At 35.9% G+C, this 21,907-nt stretch overlaps 2 protein-coding genes and 1 pseudogene across 2 annotated transcripts in view; 1 reads left to right on the top strand and 2 right to left on the bottom strand.

Annotated features, from left to right (window-relative positions):
• Window positions 1-21,907, top strand: part of Taf4b (TATA-box binding protein associated factor 4b) — a 138,489-nt gene that overhangs the window by 11,038 nt on the left and 105,544 nt on the right. Inside the window, exons 2-7 of the mRNA XM_027935756.3 lie at window positions 3,169-3,314; window positions 4,304-4,411; window positions 9,544-9,705; window positions 9,804-9,926; window positions 15,583-15,672; window positions 19,611-20,225. Of these exons, the coding sequence (XP_027791557.2) occupies window positions 3,169-3,314; window positions 4,304-4,411; window positions 9,544-9,705; window positions 9,804-9,926; window positions 15,583-15,672; window positions 19,611-20,225 (1,244 nt within the window). The remainder of the gene's footprint in view (window positions 1-3,168; window positions 3,315-4,303; window positions 4,412-9,543; window positions 9,706-9,803; window positions 9,927-15,582; window positions 15,673-19,610; window positions 20,226-21,907) is intronic.
• LOC139702224 (small ribosomal subunit protein uS8-like) lies at window positions 10,414-11,394 on the bottom strand. The gene is made up of 3 exons (XM_071602829.1): window positions 11,389-11,394; window positions 10,571-10,943; window positions 10,414-10,439 (listed from the first exon to the last, which is right to left on the bottom strand). The coding sequence occupies exons 1-3, from the start codon at window positions 11,392-11,394 to the stop codon at window positions 10,414-10,416; spliced, it is 405 nt and encodes a 134-aa protein (XP_071458930.1).
• Window positions 11,365-11,465, bottom strand: LOC114093062 (U6 spliceosomal RNA; annotated as a pseudogene).

Genomic DNA, 21,907 nt, shown 5'->3' with positions numbered 1-21,907 from the left:
TTGATTCAAGTGGGTTATGAGCTCCCATTTTTACCACATGTACAGATTGCAGATTCCCATTGGTTACACATCCACGTTTTTACATACTGCCATACTAGTGTCTGTTGTATTTTGCTGCCTTTCTTATCCCCTACTATCCCCCTTCCCTCCCCTCCTCTCCCTTTTTCTCTCTCTACCCCATCTACTGTAATTCATTTCTCTCTCGTTGTTTTTTTTCTCCCTTTCCCCTTACCTCCTCTTATATGTAATTTTGTATACCAGTGCAGGTCTCCTTCCATTTCCATGCAATTCCCCTTCTCTCTCCCTTTCCCTCCCACCTCTCGTCCCTGTTTAATGGTAATCTTCTTCTCATGCTCTTTCTCCCTGCTCTGTTTTGAGTTGCCCTCCTTATATCAAAGAAGACATTCAGCATTTGTTTTTTAGGGATTAGCTAGCTTCACTTAGCATAATCTGCTCTAATGCCATCCATTTCCCTGAAAATGCCATGATTTTGTTATTTTTTAGTGCTGAGTAATATTCCATTGTGTATAAATGCCACATTTTTTTTTTTATCCATTCATCTATTGAAGGGCATCTGGTTTGGTTCCATAGTCTAGCTATTGTGAATTGTGCTGCTATGAACATTGATGTAGCTGTGTCTCTGTTGTATGCTCTTTTTAGATCTTTTGGGTATAGTCTGAGAAGGGGAATAGCTGGGTCAAATGGTGGTTCCATTCCCAGCTTTCCAAGGAATCTCCATACTGCTTTCCAAACTGAACCAATTTGCAGTCCCACCAGCAATGTACAAGTGTACCCTTTTCCCCACATCCTCGCCAGCACTTGTTGTTGTTTGACTTCATAATGGCTGCCAATCTTACTGGAGTGAGATGGTATCTTAGAGTGGTTTTAATTTTCATTTCTCTGACTGCTAGAGATGGTGAGCATTTTTTCGTGTATTTGTTGATTAATTGTATATCCTTCTCTGAGAAGTGTCTGTTCAGGTCCTTGGCCCGTTTGTTAAAATTTTTTGTTTTAATTAGTTACACATGAAGTACAATGACCTTAACATATCATACATTTGAATCAGATGGGATATAATTTCTCATTTTTCTGAGTGTACAGGTTGCAGAATCATATTGGTTATGCAGTCATATATATACACACAGTAATAATAATGTCTATTTCATTCTACTATCCTTCCTATCCCCCATCCCCTCCCCTCCCCTCCCCTCCCATCCCATCACTTCTCTCTACCTAATCTAAGGGAACACTATTCTTTTTTTTTTCTCATATCTTCATACATGTATTTTGTATAACGATGAAGGTCCCCTTCCACCATCTATACTACATTTTCTTTATCCATTTGAAAGGCCCCTAAGCTGGTTCCATAGCTTAGCTATTATGAATTGAGCTGCAATAAACATTGATGTGGTTGCATCACTATAGTATGCTGATTTTAAGTCATTTGGGTACTACTCAGTATGTACTGAGTAGTGGGATAACTGGGTCAAATGGTGGTTTCATTCAGGTTTTCTGAGGAATCTACATACTGTTTTCCAGAGTGGTTACACCAATTTGCAGCCCTACTGGTAATGTATGCTAATATTTATTGTTACTTGTATTATAGACAAGAATTTCTTTAGGTTAGAAATAATGGATTATAGGATGTACAAATGAAAATCAATTTGGCAGTCATATAAAGTTGATCAAAGTAATTGTATTAAATTATCCTACCACCAAATAAGATTGATAGTGTTCCTGTTGATATGTATCGCTAGCACTTAGGCAATTAAAAAGTGATATCTCACCAGGGTCTTAATTAACTTTCCCTATTGTTGGCATTTGTTTGTGCATTTTGAATAGTTGTCCTTTGAGTATATTTTATTTTGTGTTGTCGTCGTCTTTTTTTATGGGTAGCAGGAATTGAACCCAGAGGTGCTTAGCTACTGAGCCATGTCTATAGCCCGTATTTTGAGACAGGGTCACATTAAGTTGTTTAGGACCTCTGTAAGTTGCTGAGGCTGCTTTGAACTCATGATCCTTCTGCCTTAGCCTCCTGAGCTGTTGAGAGTGCGGATCTGCACCTCTGCACCCAGTATTTCATTTTGTGTCTTATCTTTTTTTTTTTTTTTTGGTGGGACTGGGATTAAAAGCAAGGGAGATCTACTGCTGAGCTACATCCTCAGCTCTTTTTAATTATTAAATTTTGAGACAGGGTCTCACTAAATTGAGGAGACTGACCTGGGATTTGGGATCCTTCTGCCTCAGCCACTCAAATTTGTCTGGGATTACAGGTGTGTGTCACTATGTCCATTTGTGTCTTATGTTTTTTTTTTTCCAATTTTGCTAATTGGAATTTCTTTTAATATAATTAAATGTGTTAAGCTCTACTTATTTAAGAAGTCTTTCCCTATCTCAAATTAAAAGATATTTTTCCACATTGTCTAAGAGTTAAATTGTTTATTTTTACCTTTATATTCCTTAATGTGCTAGGGCTTTAGTGAATGTGTGTGAAATAGGTGTCCAATTTCATCTTTCCCATAAGACAACTAATTGGCCACATATTGAATAGTTACTTCTGTTCTCAAGAGTGTACAGTCTCATGGGAAAATATTATTTAGGTTGAGCCTCTGATATAAAATCTGAACTTTGAGTCTCATATTAGTGTTCAAAAAGTTTTGGATTTTGGAGCATATTGGATTTTTGGATTTTCAGGAAAGAGATGTTTAGCTGGTTAAGTCTATGCAAATATTCCAAAATCTAAAAAAGTTAGAAAATCTGAAGTACTTCTGGTCCTGAGCATTTTGGGTAAGAGATACTCAACCTGTATGACATATCCTTATACACCTATTTTGGGGTTTTCTATTCTGTTTCTTTAGTCAGCTTTGTGGTCTTGTGCTGTTATCATACCATCTTATTTACTACAGCTTTATAGTTTTGATATCAAAGAAAAGTATTTTGTCTTCTTCAGGAGTATCTTTATCAAATGTTTAGATTTTAAATGTTTTAAATAACTTGAATGAAAACATTTTATCATTTTTTTGTTGGATAATTAGTGGATATGGAATTTATTATATACCAAGTACTTATTCAGAGCTTTTTATAGTGTTAAAATGGGAAAAGACAATATGTGATGGTTATGTTTTATTTTATTTTTTAACTGAGGTCTTTTTTTTTTTTTAACTATAGGAACAGTTTTGATCAAAAGTAACAGTGGTCAGTTGATGTTGGTATCTCCTCAGCAAGCCATTACAAGAGCTGAGACCACAAGTAACATAGCTGCAAGGCCAGCAGCACCAACAAATGCTCAAACAGTCAAAATCTGTACAATGCCGGTAATACATCTTTTTAAAAAATTTATTTAGTTGTAGATGGACATAATACCTTTATTTTTTATTTATTTATTTTTATGTGATACTGAGGATTGAACCTACTAGTGCCTCACACATACTACGCAAGTGCTGTACCACTGAGCCACAACCCCAGACCCTCCCCTGTAATATATCTTAAGCTTCCTCATTTCCCACCTGTTATCTTTGCCAGTAAACATAATTTGAGATGATTCTGCTCAACTTTTTAAATTAAACACCTTTCTTTCGATATGCTAATTTAATCAATATTTTTTGGGTTTTGTCATTTGATAACTGTTAAAATAATGAACATTTAATCTTTGTACTCAAAAGATTTTATAGTCCTCAAAGGATATGTTCAAAGGGCATTTTGCATCTTGAAAGAAAATAACCATCTGCTTCAGTTTTAATTTGTGGTGAAATAGTATATAAATGAATATTTGTAGTATTCATTTTTATTCATACCTTACAGAAATTATTGTTAAAAATATAGAAGTCTGCTACCATATTTCATTAGTTTTGCATTATTAGGAAATGATTTATTTTAAGTACTTGGTAATCTTTCTATATAACTGAAGCCTATCTGGTGTGACAGAATCTTTTTTGGGGGGATGTACTATGGATTGAACCATACTCTGTACTTTACTGCTGAGCTACATCCCCAGCCCTTTTTTATATATTATTTTGAGACACGGTCTCACTAAGTTGATTAGGGCCTGGCTGAGTTACTGAGACTAACCTTGAACTTTCCATCCTCCTGCCTCAGCCCCCTGAGTTTCTGGGATTACAAGCATGTGCTACCATGCCTGGCTGATCAGTAAGGTTACAGTATAGAATGTGTATAAAACCATAAGGTTATAAATCCAGTTATAACAAATTTGCTATGGTAAAGTGTTCTAATGTTCTTCATAATTTGATTGATTTTAAATTACTTATACTGATGGCTTTGTGTTATCTTGTTCCTCACCCCCAAGAATTCTAGCTCACAATTAATCAAGAAAGTGGCTGTGACACCTGTTAAAAAGTTGGCTCAGATAGGAACTACTGTGGCAACCACTGGTTCGAACCCTTCCTCAGTACAAGTAAGTTGTGAATTATGTGTGGTCATGTCATTCTCTCATCTTTATTATTTCACTAGTTCCTGTCATATGTGTAAGTTGTTGATTCTGTGACGTCAAAGAGGGCAATTCATTAATAAAGCTGACACTTATCAAACTGGGGACTGTTAGAGGTATAGGAAACAACAAAATGTATTTTTGGATACATTTTTACTAAATGTATTAATACAAATTCACCTAATAGCCTTATATCATAGTCTCTAGAAGCAGGTGCTTAGAGAATTTGGTGTTTGAGATATTTATTAGGGATCAATACTTGTGAAGGGGAAGGAGAGAGTGAGTATAAACTAGATGTAGACCCGGGGAAACCTGAGTCAACCTGGTGGAGAACTTTGGAGCTAATGCTGCTTATCAGTATTGTTTCACTGTGGGCCAACATGGTTGGCTGGGCCTTACTTCCTGCCCTGGGATTAGTCATTGGATGTGGACTCACTAAACATTGTACTTTTGAACAAGGTGATTCTCTGTATCAGAGGGAAACCTAATGGACCTGTCAGGTGGAAGCTGTCCAGTTACATTCCCCCAGCAGCTAGAACAATACTAGTGTTTCCTTGTGATGATTCATCCTAGTCTACTTGTTACCTCATTTGGATGTATTTCCAAGTGGAGAACTAGACAGGTATACACCTCAGAGACCAATGGTTCTGGGATTCTACTGGGTTACTTCCTTGAGGAAACAAAGAAGATAGGTTAATGGGATGAACTATAGTCCCACTGCTTCAGTGGGTCTTAGGCTGCAGATGATAGTAATAATCTCTCTCTCCCTCTATTTTAGATTATCCTCACTCTTAACTACCAACTATGCTGGTCTTGGTAGTTACCTGGTAGCATGGACAGACTCTCATCCTTGAGGAATCTGTGCGGATTCATCCCAATATTTGTCTTTGTTTCTGTTTGAGTTTGTTTTTTGCTGCTATAACAGAATGCCACGGACTGAATAATTTATAATGAACAAAAGTTTGACACATAGTTTTGGAGTTTGGGAAGTCTAAGCATGATGTCAGCATCTGGGAAGGGCCTAGTCCCGTGGCAGAAGGGATCTGGTGGCAAGAGAGCATGGGTGGAGAGGAGAAAGGAAGGAAAATAAGGGAAGAGGTAAAGGATGGGAGCCAAAATTATACTTTTTTTTTTCTTAAGTTGGAATAAATTTTAATATTCAAATACAAAGTGAATCCCCCCCTGCTTTTACACATAGGTCTAATAGTCAAAATGTATAGAGGAAATGAGCCCCTGCTTTGTTCTTCATAATCCTCATTGTCCCCATTTTGTGGCTGAAGTTGCCATCAGCCTCCCCTTTCTCCAGTATACATTGAAAATCTTGGTTCTTTACACTACAGATGTAATGCACTTTGTCATTTTTATATTATGTGCATGTCCCTCCCCAACAAATCTCTCTATTCTTTTTTTTTATATTTATTTTTTAGATGTAGATGGACACAATACCTTTATTTTATTTATTTATTTTTATGTGGTGCTGAGGATCGAACCCAGGGCCTCGCATGTGCCAGATGAGCACTCTACCTCTGAGCCACAACCCCAGCCCCTCCATTTCTTTCTTTCTTTTTTTTTTTTTAAATTTTAGTTGTAGGTGTACACAAAAACCTTTAGTTTATTTTTATGTGGTGCTGAGGATCAAACCCAGAGCCTCATGTGTGCTAGCCAAGCACTTTACTACTGAGCCACAATCCCAGCCCCCAAATCTCCATTGTTTATAAGGGGAAAAAAGTCATTAATGGTCAGGAATCCTTCCCTCCCATTACGGGGCATGAGTTTCTACCCTATAGTGGGGTAGTGAGGAGATCTTCTAGTTCGGAGCAATTTACTGGAAAGGGTAGGGTAGCCAGGGCTGGAATAACCATCTGCACAGTTGTTCTCTGGTATCAGAATGAGGACAAGAAAAAATAGGACAGCATGCAAATTGGGAGTCTCTTCATGAGACCATTAGGTTAGAATCCTTCCTACCAGGTTTAGATCAGTGTGCCAAAGTTAAAAAAAGAAACAAAAGCCTTACTAAGTAATCAGCAGTCCAAACATAATTGAATTTTACATTTCTTTCAAAGACAGGTCAACTATAGCAGTAATAATCTGCTCTTTCCAGGAAAGGAAGTATACGTATAGCTCCTCACCTTCCTACGGACAGCCTTGTGTTCAGCCCTAAGTGTATCTGCTGCTACTGCCATTGCTGCTCTTGCTCCATTTGCAGTGTCTTAGTCTTGAATACAACAGGAAGAACCAGGATCATAAAGAAAGTGGTCCCAGTCTGCAAGGCTTCCCTGGAAAACCTGTACATTTTTTTTGAGACACAAAGAGGGAAAGATCAAAAGTGGCTTTCACTGTGGACCATATCCTCTTAGGGAACATCTCTATCAGATCCCAGAGTCTCTCTGACAAGGTCTCCTCAGTCTTCTGCCTTACCTTTAGGGAGTAATTCATTAGTGAACTGGGGATCCATCAGTAGTTGCAGCACAAACATCCTTTTATCAGGAGCTTTCTCCCTAGATAGACATTGTTAAAAATGTTCCACTATAGTAAATATAACACACAAAATAATTTGAAATCTTTAGTGTTCTTTTTTTTTTGGGGGGGGATATGGGGATTGAACTCAGAGTTACTTAACCACTGAGCCATATCCTCAGCCCTTTTTATTTTTTTATTTTGAGATGGGGCCTCTCTAAGTTGCTGAGGTTGGCTTTGAACTCTAGATCCTCCTGCCTCAGCCTTCTGAGGCGCTACAGTTAATGTTCAGTTGTATGTTATATTAAAGATGAAGATATGTTGGCTAGTTGTCAGATTAGAATGTCAATGTGCAAATAATTTGATTTAAAATTAGAATTTCTAATTCAATATGAACAACCTCACATAGGTACAAAAAATGACCCTTCTTGAAATGTAATTTGGTCTGCTAAATTTGAATATAGTTCATTTTACTAGCTCTATGTGTAACTGATTTTCACACAGATTCTTTTCACAAAAATTCTATTCACATATTTTATTTTTTTCTCTTTTGTACCCAAGACATGCCTAATCAGTGTAATCCAGTCTTGCAAAGAATGGAAATATCCTTGGCTGGTAGAATATTGAGTCTAAGGTAGAATTATGATTGAGTTTAAGAACAGCTGTCCAATACTGTGATGAGAAGACCAGGATTTTATACTTCACTGTGTCCCTTAATACATGAGATTGGCATGGAAGGTACATGTATCCTTTAAGGTACAGGTAGTACCTATATTAGAAAGGATCATTAAGGACAGATTTGTGCTGGAATGTGCTAGTCAGCTTTACATTATTGTAACAAATTACTATGATAAATCAAATTAAAAAGAAGAAAGATTTATTTTGACTCACAGTTTTGGGGGTTTCAGTCCATGACTGATTGTGCAGTATATTATGGCAGGAACATGAGTGGAGGCCCGTTCACCTAATGGCAAGGAAGCAAAAAAGAGGAAGAAGGAGCGTGCCTCAGTATTTATTCCCTTCAAGGGCACACTCCCAGTGGCTGGAAGTCCTCCCACTAGGTTCTACCTCTCAAAGATTCTACCATCTCCCTATAGTACCATGGGTTAGGGACCAAGTTTTTAACATGTGGGCCCTTTAGGAACTATAGCTTAGAGAAAGGATGAATTATTGACAAGGAAAGTAAAATGCCTTAAGTAAGTCTACTACTCACAAACAGTAGGATACTTTTCCTGAACTCACATTTCATTGGACCTCATTTTGCTTCATAAGGTAGAGGGACAGTAATTCCCGGAGATACCCTTCCCATCAGTCATCAAAAGCCATCACAATCAGTAGCTAGAATTCCAGATTACACTTTTGTATTTTTGTGATACTAGTGACAATTTCTTAAATATAGTATTATAGAGAGTTTGTGCCTGATTATAAGGTAGACTCTGAAGAAATAATCTTATTTACTGTCTATAAACCTAAATGTTAATTAGAAAATTTCTAGAAGAATCTGCACAGTATTTGTCCCTGGAGTGCAGAATTAAGGGTATGAATAAGATCAACATCATTTTGATGTTGCCTGTGAGGATTTCTCTGATGTTTAATAAAATTTTACTAATTTACTTGTAATTTTAATTTTTATCTCTTTTTACCATTACATCATTAGTTCTAGTCCTCATCATTGATCAGCACTTTTAAATTTCTTTCTCATTTTTTACCTTCAAAACATTCTTGTCTGATATATGTGCCGCTCTTTCCCAAATGGAAAATTTTGGTGTCACTCAGATTGAGCTACCTTGACTATCATAGAAAGAAATTTTGTAGAGGATAATAGCAACCTGACCTTTCTATGTTGTATGCCTGTAGAACACAAGCATTTAGATTAAAATGATGATGCAATATTTAGTTTTATGTGTGAATTATGAATTCTATTCTTTCTCCTCTGCCCCTCAAACTTTTCTTACAACATGTAACTTTTAGTGTTTGTTTTAAAAATAAAACTGTTGCTTTATTTCAATGTGTTCTTACCCAGCTCATGATTTCTTATAGTAAAATTTTTGTCCTGAAGGTGGTGCTAGAGTCACACTTCATTCTGATATAGTGTAGAAAAAATAAATTCTTTTCAGTGTGAAAATAATATCACATTTTGTAATATTTTTATGTTTAATGTCTATATAAAAACAGCATATCTGAATATAAGATAATCAGTAGATCACTCTGCTTTATACTTAAGAGAAAGAAAATAGCAGGACAGGAAATTCTTTGTTTTCATATAAAGACTTGTTTTTTCATATACTTTGGAAGAAGCATTAATAATATTTTTAAGGGCTTGTATTGTATTATTTTCCAGACAACCCTAGAAGAGTAAGTACCATTATTATCTTTTTTTTTTTTTCAAATAGTAATCAGGATTAGGAGAATAACTTGCCTATACTTAATATTGCAGTAGGTGGCAATGAAGAGTTGGAAGGTAGATGAGAATGTAACCCAGATCTGGTAGAATTAAGAGCTCTTCTAGTATCATTACATTGCCGTAGACTATTAGAGCATCACATAAAAGCAAAGATGTCAAGATTCATTTGTAGACTGATAAGGGTGAAATGAGATGCCCACTTAGGTATCATAGTAATGCATTTCTAATTTAATTTCAGTCTGTGGCTGTGCCAACCAATGTTGTCACAGTTACTCCTGTAAAGCCGGCAAGTACTGTATCTACCTTGAAGACTTCAAGTGTGGGATCATCATCTACCCCTTCAAATGAACCTAATCTGAAAGCAGAGAATTCAGCAGCTGCTCAGACTGATCTTTCTCCGGTGAGCTCTCACTTGCACCTTGCATTAATGCAGTTCCTTACCATTGTTCTTGATTCTTCTTTGCTAGCTAACAATTGTGATTATTTTTCCATATGTAGACAATGCTAGAAAACGTGAAGAAATGTAAGAACTTCCTGGCAATGTTAATAAAACTGGCATGCAGTGGATCACAGTCTCCAGAAATGGGGCAGAATGTGAAGAAGCTGGTAGAACAACTTTTGGTAAGTTAGTACTATAAAATCTTGCAAGGTTTATCTGTTGAAAATTGGAAGTATCTTTCTATTTATTTATCTATCTATATTTTAAAATATTTTATTAGTTGTAGATGGACACAATACTTCTGTTTATTTACTTATTTTTATGTGGTGCTGAGGATTGAACCCAGTGCTTCACACATGCGAGGCAAGCACTCTACCGACTGAGCCACAATCCCAGCCCTCTCTATATATTTTTAAAAATATTTTTTAGTTGTAGATGGACACAATACCTTTATTTTATTTTCATGTGGTACTGAGGATTGAACCTAGTGCCCTCCACATGCAAGGAGAGCACTCTACCAATGAGCTACAACCCCAGCCCTCTCTATATTTTTAATGATGTTATTTTAAAGGTACTTCTTGATAAACCTTGGTTTTGCATCTTCTTCTTCTTATTTTTTTTAAGATGCTGAGTCCATTGAGGCATTTTATTTGTATTTGTTTTATATCCCTAGAAAAAGTATCCCAGGATTTTCCCTACAGTGTGAAAAAAAATTTTTTTTAAAACAAATTCTTTATTTTTAAAAATTTTTTTGTGGTGATGAAGATCAAACCCAGTGCTTCATATGTACTAGGTAATCACTTTACCACTGAGCTACAGCCCCAGCCCCATGTGTGAAAAAGTTTTTGTCTTGATACTTCATAGTCCATGATGCCAGCTGAGGTTGTCAGTAGAATGAAACTACACTGACAGAATGGGAGCAGATTATTCTGCCATTTTTCTAGGTCTTTGAGCTGTACATCAGATCTGGGGCTGATCACTCCACACTGGTTTAACCTGCCTTTGGGATTCACAACAATTTTCTGAGATCTGTGATCATCAGTGATTTCAGATTCACCAGTGTAAGCATACTTCATCATCACAGTTAGAAACTGGACAGTAACTTTGGAGCATGGCCTAATTAGGACCTGGTGTTCATCTCTCTTTTTGGCATTGTTGATGCTCTTGAGAGCATGGGTCTGTACATTCATGCACACTACCTGGTGGCAAGGAAAGATGGAGAAAGAGAATGGGAGGGGCTGGTTTTACTTCTTAAAAGCTTTGTAATGATGATAAAATTTAGACAAATCCCCAGCCCTTCCTAAAAGTTTTTTGAGATGGGATCTAAGTTGCTTAGGGCCTCACTGTAATGCTGAGACTGGCTTTGAACTTGCAATCCTCCTGCCTCTGCCTCCTGAGCCCCGGGGATTACAGGCTTGGGACAACTCTGCCAGTTGCATTCCTTTTCTTAATACTGCTTTTTTTTTTTTTTTTTTTTTGCATATATAAGATGCATATATAACATGATATTTTGATACATATTATTTTGTCTATACCAGCCTTGTTTCCCTTCTCTTAAAAAAAAAAAAAGGCCTTGGAGAGGTTGACTCTTTGGTTCATTAGGGAAAAAAAACCTTTTTTTATAATATAGAATGCTTCACTAACTTGCATGTCATCCTTGTGTGGGGACTATTGCTAATTTCTTTATCATTTCAGTTTTAGTATATGTGCTACCAAAGCAACCATGGAAAATGTCACTAGAATTGCAGAGTGCCAGAAAGCCAGCTATCAATAAATGATGAAATTAATTTCTCATACTTCCAAACACCAAGCTGTAGGACTTGTGGAAGTTAATTAACATTTTTAGGCCTTAGTTTCCTTGTAAGATGAGAAGAGTAAATGTGATCATTTCTGAGGTTTCTACAAGTGCCAAGTATCTTTTAGCCACCATATTATACATTTTTGATCTTTTATATCCTCTTTCAGGTAAAATACTCCATATAATATAGGATGGAGTAGAAATTATCATATATTTCATTTGTGCTTAAGACATATACTGGGAATATAATAGGTAAACATTATTTTGGATTTCTTTTTTTAATATCTATTTTTTAGTTTCAGTTGGATACAATACCTTTATTTTATTTATTTTTATGTGGGGCTGAGGATTGAAACCAAGTCCTCAAACGTGCTAGGTGAGTGCTACACTGCTGAGCCACAACCTCAGCCCCCTATTTTGGATTTCTAAACTGTTCATAATTTACAGTTTTCTATGATCAAATAATTAATATTTTTGTGTATTTATTATATAAATGTGGTCACTTTTTCCCAGTATATGTTTTTTTCAAATATTGTCCAGGAAAACAAGCATAGTTTATTCAGATGTCTTCTTTATGACTTTTAAAAATGCTTCCTATCAGGCATTAAAAATAGAGCATATTTAAAGTTAGTTTTTCAGTTGGGAAAGTATTTTAATTTTATATATTTAGAAATTTAAGTCATATGAACAATTTTATACTTTGAATGATTTTGAGTACATTTTGAAAAGTAAACATTGGGTTTTTGCTTTTTCCTTTTCAAAGTATTTTAGTTTTGAAAGTAAATATGACTTGTTCCTCAGAAATGAAATGTCCTAGATGGAGAGTTGTAATGAAAAAGAACATAGATCCCATAAAACATTTTAATGTTTCTAAATGCAAAAGATTTGTGTGAATTTTGTGGACAGATAACAATAGTTAGGAATTAAGCAAATATTCTTTCTAACTTAAGATAAATAGTTCTCAAACATTTGGGCCTCAGGATAGCTGTATATTCTTTTTTGGGGGCATGCAGGTACTAGGGATTGAACTTAGACACTTTTTTGCTAGTAAGCCACATCCCTAACCCTTTTAATTTTTTTGAGACAGGGTCTCCGTGTTTTTTTTTTTTTTTTTGTGTGTGTGTGTGTGTGTGTGTGGGTGTTCTAGGGATTGAACCCAGGACTTTGTGCATGCAAGGCAAGCTCGCTCAACTGAGCTATATCCCTAGCCCAAGAGACAGGGTCTCAATAAAATTTTTTATTTTTTTAATATAGTTGTAGATAGCATGCCTTTATTTATTTTTATGTGATGCTGAGAATCAAACCTAGTGCCTCACACATGCTAGGCAAATGCTGTGCCACTGAGCTACAGCCCCAGCCCTCAATAAGGTTTTTACAGCCTTACCAAGTGGCTGAGGCTGGCATTGAACTTGATATCCTCCTTTCTCAGCCTCCCAAGTTGCTGGGATTATAGGTATGTGTCACTGTACCTGGCAGGATGCCTGTATATTTTTAAAAACTGGGGACTCCTCAAGGGATTTTATTTTTTGTGGACCTGAAATTAAAACAGAAAGGTTTTAAAATTATATTTATTTTAAAATAATAATAAACCCTTTATATATATTCACATAAATAACATTTAAATAAAAGCTGTAGTTTTCAAAACAAAATTGAGAAAAATGACATTGCTTTGCATTTTGTAAATATTTTTAATGTCTGACTTAAATAATAGGAAGTTGGATTCTCAGGCCTGCTTCTACATTTACTTTACTTTGTGATGTGTTATTTTGTTGAGTATTAGGAGAGTGACTGGTTTTTGTAATAGTATGCATTGGTCATTTGGAAAATGTTGACTAATTGAGTTATGTTATACAGATCTTCCAGATGTTTTCACATACTTTATTTAAGATACCAAATATCATGTTCATTAATTTCCCAAATGATCTTGTCAAGAGTTTTTTTTTTTTTTTTTTAAAGTTCTGGAAAGCTATCAGGCTAGGAGAAGTCATTATATATTTTTCCAAATTTATGCCATGGGTGGTGGTGTATGCCTGTAATCCCAGTGGCTGGGGAGGCTGAGGCAGGAGGAACATAGTTCAAAGCCAGCCTCTGCAACTTAGTGAGGCCCTAAGCAACTGAACAAGACCCTGTTTTTAAACAAAATATAAAAAAAAGGGCTGGAGATGGGACTGGAGTTGTGGCTTAGTGGTAGAACACTTGCCTAGCATACATGAGGCACTGGGTTTGATCCTCAGCACCACATAAGAATAAAATAAATATATTGTGTCCACCAAAAACTAAAAACAATTTTTTTTTTTTTTTTTAAGGGGCTGGGGATGTGGCTCAAGCGGTAGTGCGCTCGTCTGGCATGCATGCGGCCTGGGTTTGATCCTCAGCACCACATACAAAGAAAGATGTGTGTCTGCCGAAAACTAAAAAAAAATAAATATTAAAATTCAAAAAAATGGCTAGGGATTTGGCTCAGTGGGTAAATATCTCTGGGTTCAATCCCCAGTACTGAACGAACAAACAAATTATTATTTTGTCTTGGGAGCTTTAATTTTTATCATTAACAATAAATACTATCAGTTGCTTTCTTCATAGAAATGGAGTTTGTTTTATTTGTTTTTGAGAAAGTATTTTCTAAATATCCAAGTCTGAATAACCACAGTTGTTTTGTAATTCTTTCTAGCAAAAAATGGAAAAAAAGCTGCTAATTTAGCTAGTAATTCAATCATAAACTACTTTTCTGTGAGCATCTTTCTTTGGCCTGCAGTAGAAGTCCTTTATGTGTGGCCTCCACTTTGTTATCTACAATATTAAAAAGATGTCTGTCTACTGAAGAGTTGAGATTTAATAATACTAATTTTTACTACATCAAGAATGTTTTAGCTGGGGGCGGTGGTACATGCCTGTAATCCCAGCGGCTCTGGAGGCTGAGATAGGAGGATTGGGAGTTCAAAGCCAGCCCCAGCAATTTAGCGAGGCGCTAAGCAATTCAGTGAGAACCCTGTCTCTAAATAAATAAAATACAAAATAGGGCTGGGGCTGTGGTTCAGTGGTTGAGTGCCCCTGAGTTCAGTCTCTGGTACCTGCACCCCCCCCACCACCACCACCAAAAAAAAAAAAAAAAAAAAAAGAGAATGTTTTAAAGTAAAACTAACATATAATTTTTTTTCATAACTATAAATGCACAGCAGTGTAGAGTATGATGACAACTATTTCACTTTGCTACTGCTTCTTCCCATTAGTTTTGCATGTTCTTGTTTTTACAGCTTTAGGGTATATTTCAACAGTGGAAAATGCAAAAAAGATTAGTATTAATGAAAAATATTTTAAACTTTACAGATCCCTGAAGTGCTTAGAATATAAAATAATAAGTAAACATTCCTAAGTTCTTTGGGACAGCTATTATGGACTCAGTATTACTCTAAAAATATAATCTTAGCTTAAGATAATTAATAATTATAGAAACAAAACAAAAACTTCAAAGTCCTCCAGATAACTTCTTCTTTCTATCCTAAGAAACTCCTGTGTCTTTACTTCTTAATTGTTCTTGAAAGATGTAATAATGTAGCTCTTCTCTCACTTTTTTTTTTTTTTTACTGGAATGTCCTCCACCCCCACAAGAAGAAAAATCATTCCTTCAATGTATTGTCTTTCAATATACATTTCTATTATTTAGGTTTACTAATTTCTCTGGTGAATGAAAAAAATGCTCCCATGTAACGATGGACTTGTGAAAAGCTTCAAATCTTTGCCTCCTTTCTTTATTTAATTGTGCAGTGCTGAGGATCAATCCTAGGGACTCATGCATGCAACCAAGCACTGAGCTATACCCCCAGAGTTTGCTTCTTTTATCTTTAAATTATATTAAATTTTTCTTTAAAAGACAGGGTCTTCCTATGCTGTCCAGGCTGACCTCAAACTCTTGCGCTCAAGTGATCCTCCTTCTTTACCCTTATGATTTTAACTGGGACTACAGTTGTGCATCACCATCCCTAGCTTTGCCTCTTCTGAAAATTTGTAGACCTATGTGTTTTCTTTCTTCCATTCTTTAGGATGCAAAAATTGAAGCAGAAGAATTTACAAGGAAATTGTACGTTGAACTGAAGTCTTCACCTCAGCCTCATCTAGTTCCTTTTCTTAAGGTAGAGTCACATTCTTTGAAGAAATTATATGGATTAGATTTCTTTAAAATAATTTGAAGCCTGAATATTCAACATGACAGTAATTCAGTGTGAAGATATAACAGTGTGAGAAGGAACTTTAATACTTTTGTAAACTGTAAGGCTCAGTCATAGTATTGTTTTCATTTGAACATTTTGAGAAAACAGGAGTAATATCTCATTCGTGAATATAATGTTATATTGTTTAACAATTGTACAGGAATACATTCAAATTCTTGTGATTGTGAGAAAATAGGGTTTTCTAATTTGTCCTAATTTCATGTTCTCTTAGAGTGATAAACCATAATAGTGCCAAATTTGGTGGGAAAATTATAATTTAAAAAATTAATTTATATTGTTAGGCATAACCTATGATTTATTGAAGTATATAGAATCTGGATTGCAGTAGCTTGGATAATAGGAGCTTATTTTTGCAGACTTAAAAATATTCCATTTATATTCTCAGAAGTTAAAAAGGAATTAAATTGAAATCTATAAAGTCATTAAAGAGTCTGGGCTGTAATGAACCAAAAAGCCATGTTTTTTTTGGGTGGGGGTGGGGTTATTGAATCAAGGGATGTTTTACTACTGAGCCACATCCCCAGCCCTTTATAATATTTTATTTAGTGACAGGGTCTCTTGAATTGTTTAGGGCCTCACTAAGTTGCTGAGACTGGCTTTGAATTCATGATTGTCCTCTGCCTCAGCCTCCTGAGCCACTAGGATTACAGGCTTGTAGTGCCACTGCACCTGGCCTTTTAATATTTTATTTTGAAACCAGATCTTGCTAAGTTGTTTAGGGTCTCACCAAATTGTAAAGGTGACCTTGAGCTTCTGATCCTTCTGCCTTAGCCTCCCAGGTTGCTGAGATGACAGGTGTGCACCACCATGCCTAACTCATCCCATAAATTTTGACATAATAGAATGAGGAGTTGCCTTTTGAAATTTTTGGGTTAGTTGTCTAGGGGAGGTGTAGGAGGCTTTAAAAACTCCTTTTGTTGCTTCATGAAAGAAGAGTGGAAAGGAAGATGTAAGCATCCCATTTTCATAAGATGTTTTAACACCAGAAAGTATTTCTGAGTAGGTAGCTAAATTGATTAGGATAAGTCATGTGATATGAAGTGTAAATAAAGAGACTGAGAATGTATTAGCCAGAGAAGACTTGATCTGGGGAAATGAAGTCAAAGGATCATTATATATTTTAAGCACATATATATGAAAGAGATTTGTCCTTTACACTTCTAGAATCCATAACTAGGATTGGATAAATTTGCCTAAAAAGATGATGAGCTATTTGTGAAATGATTCATACTCTTTTCTGTATGACCCATTTGTCCACTTGATTGAGAAATTAGAGGCATTTCTTCCTGAATCCCTTTCATTGGAAAGGTCTTCAGCTCTAGGTACTGCATTTCATAATGATGACTCACTCTCTTTGAGTATATGTGTGTTTTGTACTTATTGTTTATACTGTGAAGGAGAAGGAGGAAAATTTATGTAGCAGATGTTGTTAGTTAGCTATCGATTACCATAACATATACCTGAGATGTTTAGACTTTTAAAGAGAAACATTTTGTCACACAGTTCCAGTCCATGATCAGCTGGTCCCATTGCTTTGGCCCTCTGTGAGGCAGTACAGTGTCAGGAGTACATGGCAGAGTGAAACTGCTAACCTCATGGCTTGGTGATGAAAGGAAGAAAGAAGAAAAGACTAAGCCCCACAGTCCACTTTGAAGGCATGGTTCAAATAACCCAAAGAGTAGCCTCTTAAAATTTCTGCCATCTCTCAGTAGCAACATGCTGGGACTGGGGATCAGGTCTTTAACACATGGGTCTTTCAAGGACATTTAACATCCCAAGCAGCCAGGCGTGGTGGCATCTACCTATAATTCCAGCAACTTGGGAGGCTGAGGCAGGAGGATTGCAAGTCTGATGCCAGCTTCAGCAATTTAAGCAAGACTCTGTTTCAAAATAAAAATTTGAAAGGACTGGGGATGTGGCTTAGTGGGTATGCCTGGGTTCAATCGTGAGTAAATCCACCCCCCTCAAAGAAAAAAAAATCTAAACCATAACAGATGCTCTGCTAGATCCTTTACATATAATTTTGGAGCTAAGTAGTAGCTTCCATTTTAGAGAGGACCATTTAAATCTACTAACATTTTTTAAAATCAAACTTACAGGTCTAGAATTTAGGCTGTTTAACCTGTTGCTAGATAACATTACCTGTAAATTACAAATATTACTATGAAGGATTTGCATTTTGTATCCATTTCTTTTAAAGAGAGAGAGAGAGAATTTTTTTAATATTTATTTTTTTTAGTTTTCGGCGGACACATCATCTTTGTATGTGGTGCTGAGGATCGAACCCGGGCCGCACGCATGCCAGGCGAGCGCGCTACTGCTTGAGCCATGTCCCCAGCCCTGTATCCATTTTTTTTTTTTTTTTAAGGATCTTTCTTAGACTCTTTTCTTGAGAGAATTTCCCTGCCCCCATCCCTGAGAGCTTTTGGGGGTTGGGTATGACATAGGGATGAAGGAATTAACATTTTAGTTTAACTCTGGCCGGGTAATGAAAAGATAATTAATTCAAATATTCATTTGCATTCTCTCTCTTATTATTGAATATTTCTTTCCAATTATAGTTTTCTGAGAATCTCCTGTTAGAGTCCCAGTTTAAACTTACTTAAATCATTTTTCCATGTATTTCCAGCTGTTTGTTTTCTGCCATTTTCATATTTTGGAAAAAAGTTTTTGAAGGGTTTTCTGCTTTTCTTAGTTACTATCTATCTATCTCTATCTCTATCTATCTATCTGTGTGTGTGTGTGTGTGTGTGTGTGTGTGTGTATAAACTGTGCTTTTGCTTTTATTTATTTATTTTTGATACTGGGGATTAAATCCAGGGGCACATAACCACTGAACTACATCCCCAGCCCTTTTTTATTTTCTACTTTGAGACAGGGTCTTGCTAAGTTGCTGAGCCTGGCCTCAGAGTTGCAATCCTCCTTCCTCAGACTCTCAAGTTGCTGGGATTCCAGGCATGCACCATTCTGCCTGGTTTATTTTTAAAAAAAATTTTATTCTTTGAGTATTTCCATTGTTTCTAACTCTTAATAAGCAATGTGACTGAATTTTAAGTGTCACAATAAGGAAATCTCACCAAACAGCTCATGAAGATAACCTACCATTTTTGTATTTTCATATATTTTTTTTCATTTTTACAAACAAAAATCCCAGGAGTGAAAAGGCAAAATCTACAGTTTATCACTTGAATTGTCTTTGTTCTTTTAGTAAAAGATACAAAGATAAACACTTGACTCAAAATTTAGTCAGAAAATGTGCTAATAACTCAATTAAGAAAATTGTTTTAGATTGTAAAAATCCATTTGTTTGTATTAGCTCTATTTCAATGTAAAGACAATTTCTATCCAAAGTTTTTAAGTTATTTTACAAGAAATTCTGCTGCATTGTAAATTTATGGCTACTAAAGTCAGCAATGATCTTTTAAAGAGTTTAGATGAATAGAATACAGAGAAATATGATAGTATTTTTTTTTAATTTGTTCTTTTTAGTTATACATGACAGTAGAATGTATTTTTACATATTATACATACATGGAGTATAACTTCCCTTTCTTGTGGTTGTACGTGATGTGGAGTTACACTGATTATGGATAGTGTTTTATTTTACCAAGTTGGTAATTGAGATATCCAAAATAAGTTTTATACTAAAAATGATAATTTCACATTGAAAAATCACTTTTGGGTTTTAAATTGTATCTTATACTGATTGGATAAAATAGGTTTTCTCAACTGAAACACTTGATGTAGTTTTGATTTGCTTTATGTTATAAAGATGAGAGAGAAGTGTTTTTACTTGTAACTTATTTTCAATATTTACTTCTTTTTCTTCATGTTTCCAGAAAAGTGTTACTGCCTTACGACAACTTCTACCTAATTCCCAGAGCTTCATTCAGCAGTGTGTTCAGCAGACTTCTGGTGAGGTGGTTATTACCACCTGTACCTCAACAGCAACACCTCCTGTGGCAACAACTACAGTTTCTTCAGCCCAATCTGAAAAGCCCATCATTGTTTCTGGAACAACAACACCTAGAACTGTATCTGTGCAAGCTCTGAATCCACTTGCTGGTCCAGGGGGTGCAAAAACTGGAGTTGTGACACTACATTCTGTGGGTCCAGCTTCTGTACCAGGAGGAACAACAGCTGGAACTGTTTTGCTTCAGACTTCAAAACCACTTGTGACATCGGTACCAAATACAGTAACAAATGTCTCACTTCAACCTGAGAAACCAGTAGTCTCTGGAGCAGCAGTAACACTGGCTCTTCCATCAGTAACTTTTGGAGAAACTTCAGCTGCAGCTCTTTGTATTCCATCTGTGAAACCTGTCATTTCTTCTGCTGGGACCACACTTGACAAACCTGTCATTGGCACTCCAGTCCAAATCAAACTTGCCCAGCCGGGCCCCCTTCTTTCACAGCCAGCTGGTATTCCACAGGCGGTTAAAGTCAAGCAACTAGTGAGTAAAATTTTATTTTTCCTCAGTTACTTATTTGGAAAGTTTCAGACATTCAGAAAATTGGCAAGACTAGTAAAAAACTGGCAAGACTATATATCCTACCAAATTTGACAGTTAATTTTTTATCTCATTTGCTTCATCTCCCTGTCTGTAGTCACATGCACAAAAACACATTTTTTTTCCCTAAATCATTTTTGAGAATTGGCTGCAGAAGTTGTGACAGTGCATTCCCCAAAATACTGTGTCTCTTAACAAAAAAAATTGTTTTTAAACATTAGCAATTCATATCATCATACGTGAGACATTAATATTGGTACAGTTTTACAGTTTTTCCTACTTGTCCCAATAATGTTTCCTGTTCTTGCTTCTAGTGAAGAATTTCTTATTACATTTAGTTATCACTTTTTTAATCTAGAACAATGCTCCAGTTTTTTGTGGTTGTTCATTATATTATAATATTTTAAGTGCCTGGGCTAGTTGTTTTATACTGTCCCTTTGTTTTGTATTGCCCAATAGTTAGGACTTTAAATAGGTGATAGTATGATAACATTTCTTTTTTTTTCAAAAAAATGCTGATGAAGACAGGTGAACGGATAAATAAGTTGCATTTTTTCCTAAATTTGATCATTTGGGGGATTCTTAGGTGAGAGAAGGAAATTTTAGCAGTTTATTGATTAGTTGATATCTAGAATGTTCTGCTTTATTCAGGAGAAGACAGATTTTGTGAGAAGACTGTGAGTATTGTTAGCTTATGGGAGAGAGTGCATGGTTTTTCTTGTAAAGTTCTTCCCTTCTTTATACCATAACAGAGTTTGCTTTCTTTTGATTTTTGGTGATTGCCCATGTTCTTTTTTGTAAGCCTTTGTGTTAGAGGTTGTGTTTTGAAATTTTTAGTTCATTGTTCTTTGGAGTGTAAACTGTGTGTATACTCACCACCCTTGTTTGCAGATCAGAATTAGAGGCTAACATCTGTGGATTATTGTCTTCTAAGGTAGAGGGCTGCTTTGGACATAGAATCAAAGGAGAAGATAAGCCAGGCCCGGTGGCTCATGCCTATAATCCCAGCAGCTTCAGAGGTTGAGGTAGGAGAACTGAGAGTTCAAAGCCAGCCTCAGCAATGGTGAGGCGCTAAGCAACTCAGTGAGACCCTGTCTCTAATAAAATACGAAAAAGGGCTAGGGATATGGCTTAGTTGTTAAGTGCCCCTGAGTTCAATCTCTGGTAACTAACATTCCCCCACACACACAAAAAAGGGGGAAGATAAGGTACCCAGAATTGGAGGGTAGTCTTAACTCTTGGATAGCTGGGAAGTAATAGTAATTTCCTATGCGTGAATCTTTTTTTAGCCCTTCCTATTCTGGGTCTGATTTTCAAATACACCTGCAGTGCAAGATTTCTCTGTTTGCCTCAACTTAATCTCAGAGATAGAGCAACATTTTACATTTTTTCCAAGCCCCATATATCCAGCTTTATTAAAGATTCTTTTCATAAACATGAGATATTTCAGGTAGGACATGGGTAAGCAATTGTTAAAAGTCTACAGCAACTTTCAAACTCCTTTCTTGGGTAGACTACCAAAATCAGAAAGCACCATAAAACCCAATGAAGTCATCAACTGATGTTCTGAATAGGGAAAGTTTAGAGTGAGGATTGGCATTTCATATTTAACCCTGATTTTCAGG

Source organism: Marmota flaviventris, chromosome 16 (genome assembly GCF_047511675.1).
Source record: "Marmota flaviventris isolate mMarFla1 chromosome 16, mMarFla1.hap1, whole genome shotgun sequence".
NCBI classification, from domain to species: Eukaryota; Metazoa; Chordata; class Mammalia; order Rodentia; family Sciuridae; genus Marmota; species Marmota flaviventris.
This window is presented reverse-complemented; position numbering and strand designations above follow the sequence as displayed.

Coding starts and splice junctions, on each gene's coding strand:
- LOC139702224 (XM_071602829.1), bottom strand. Junction 10,440..10,570: donor AAAACTTTTTCACACATGGG/GCTGGGGCTGTA, acceptor TTCACACTGTAG/GGAAAATCCTGGGATACTTT.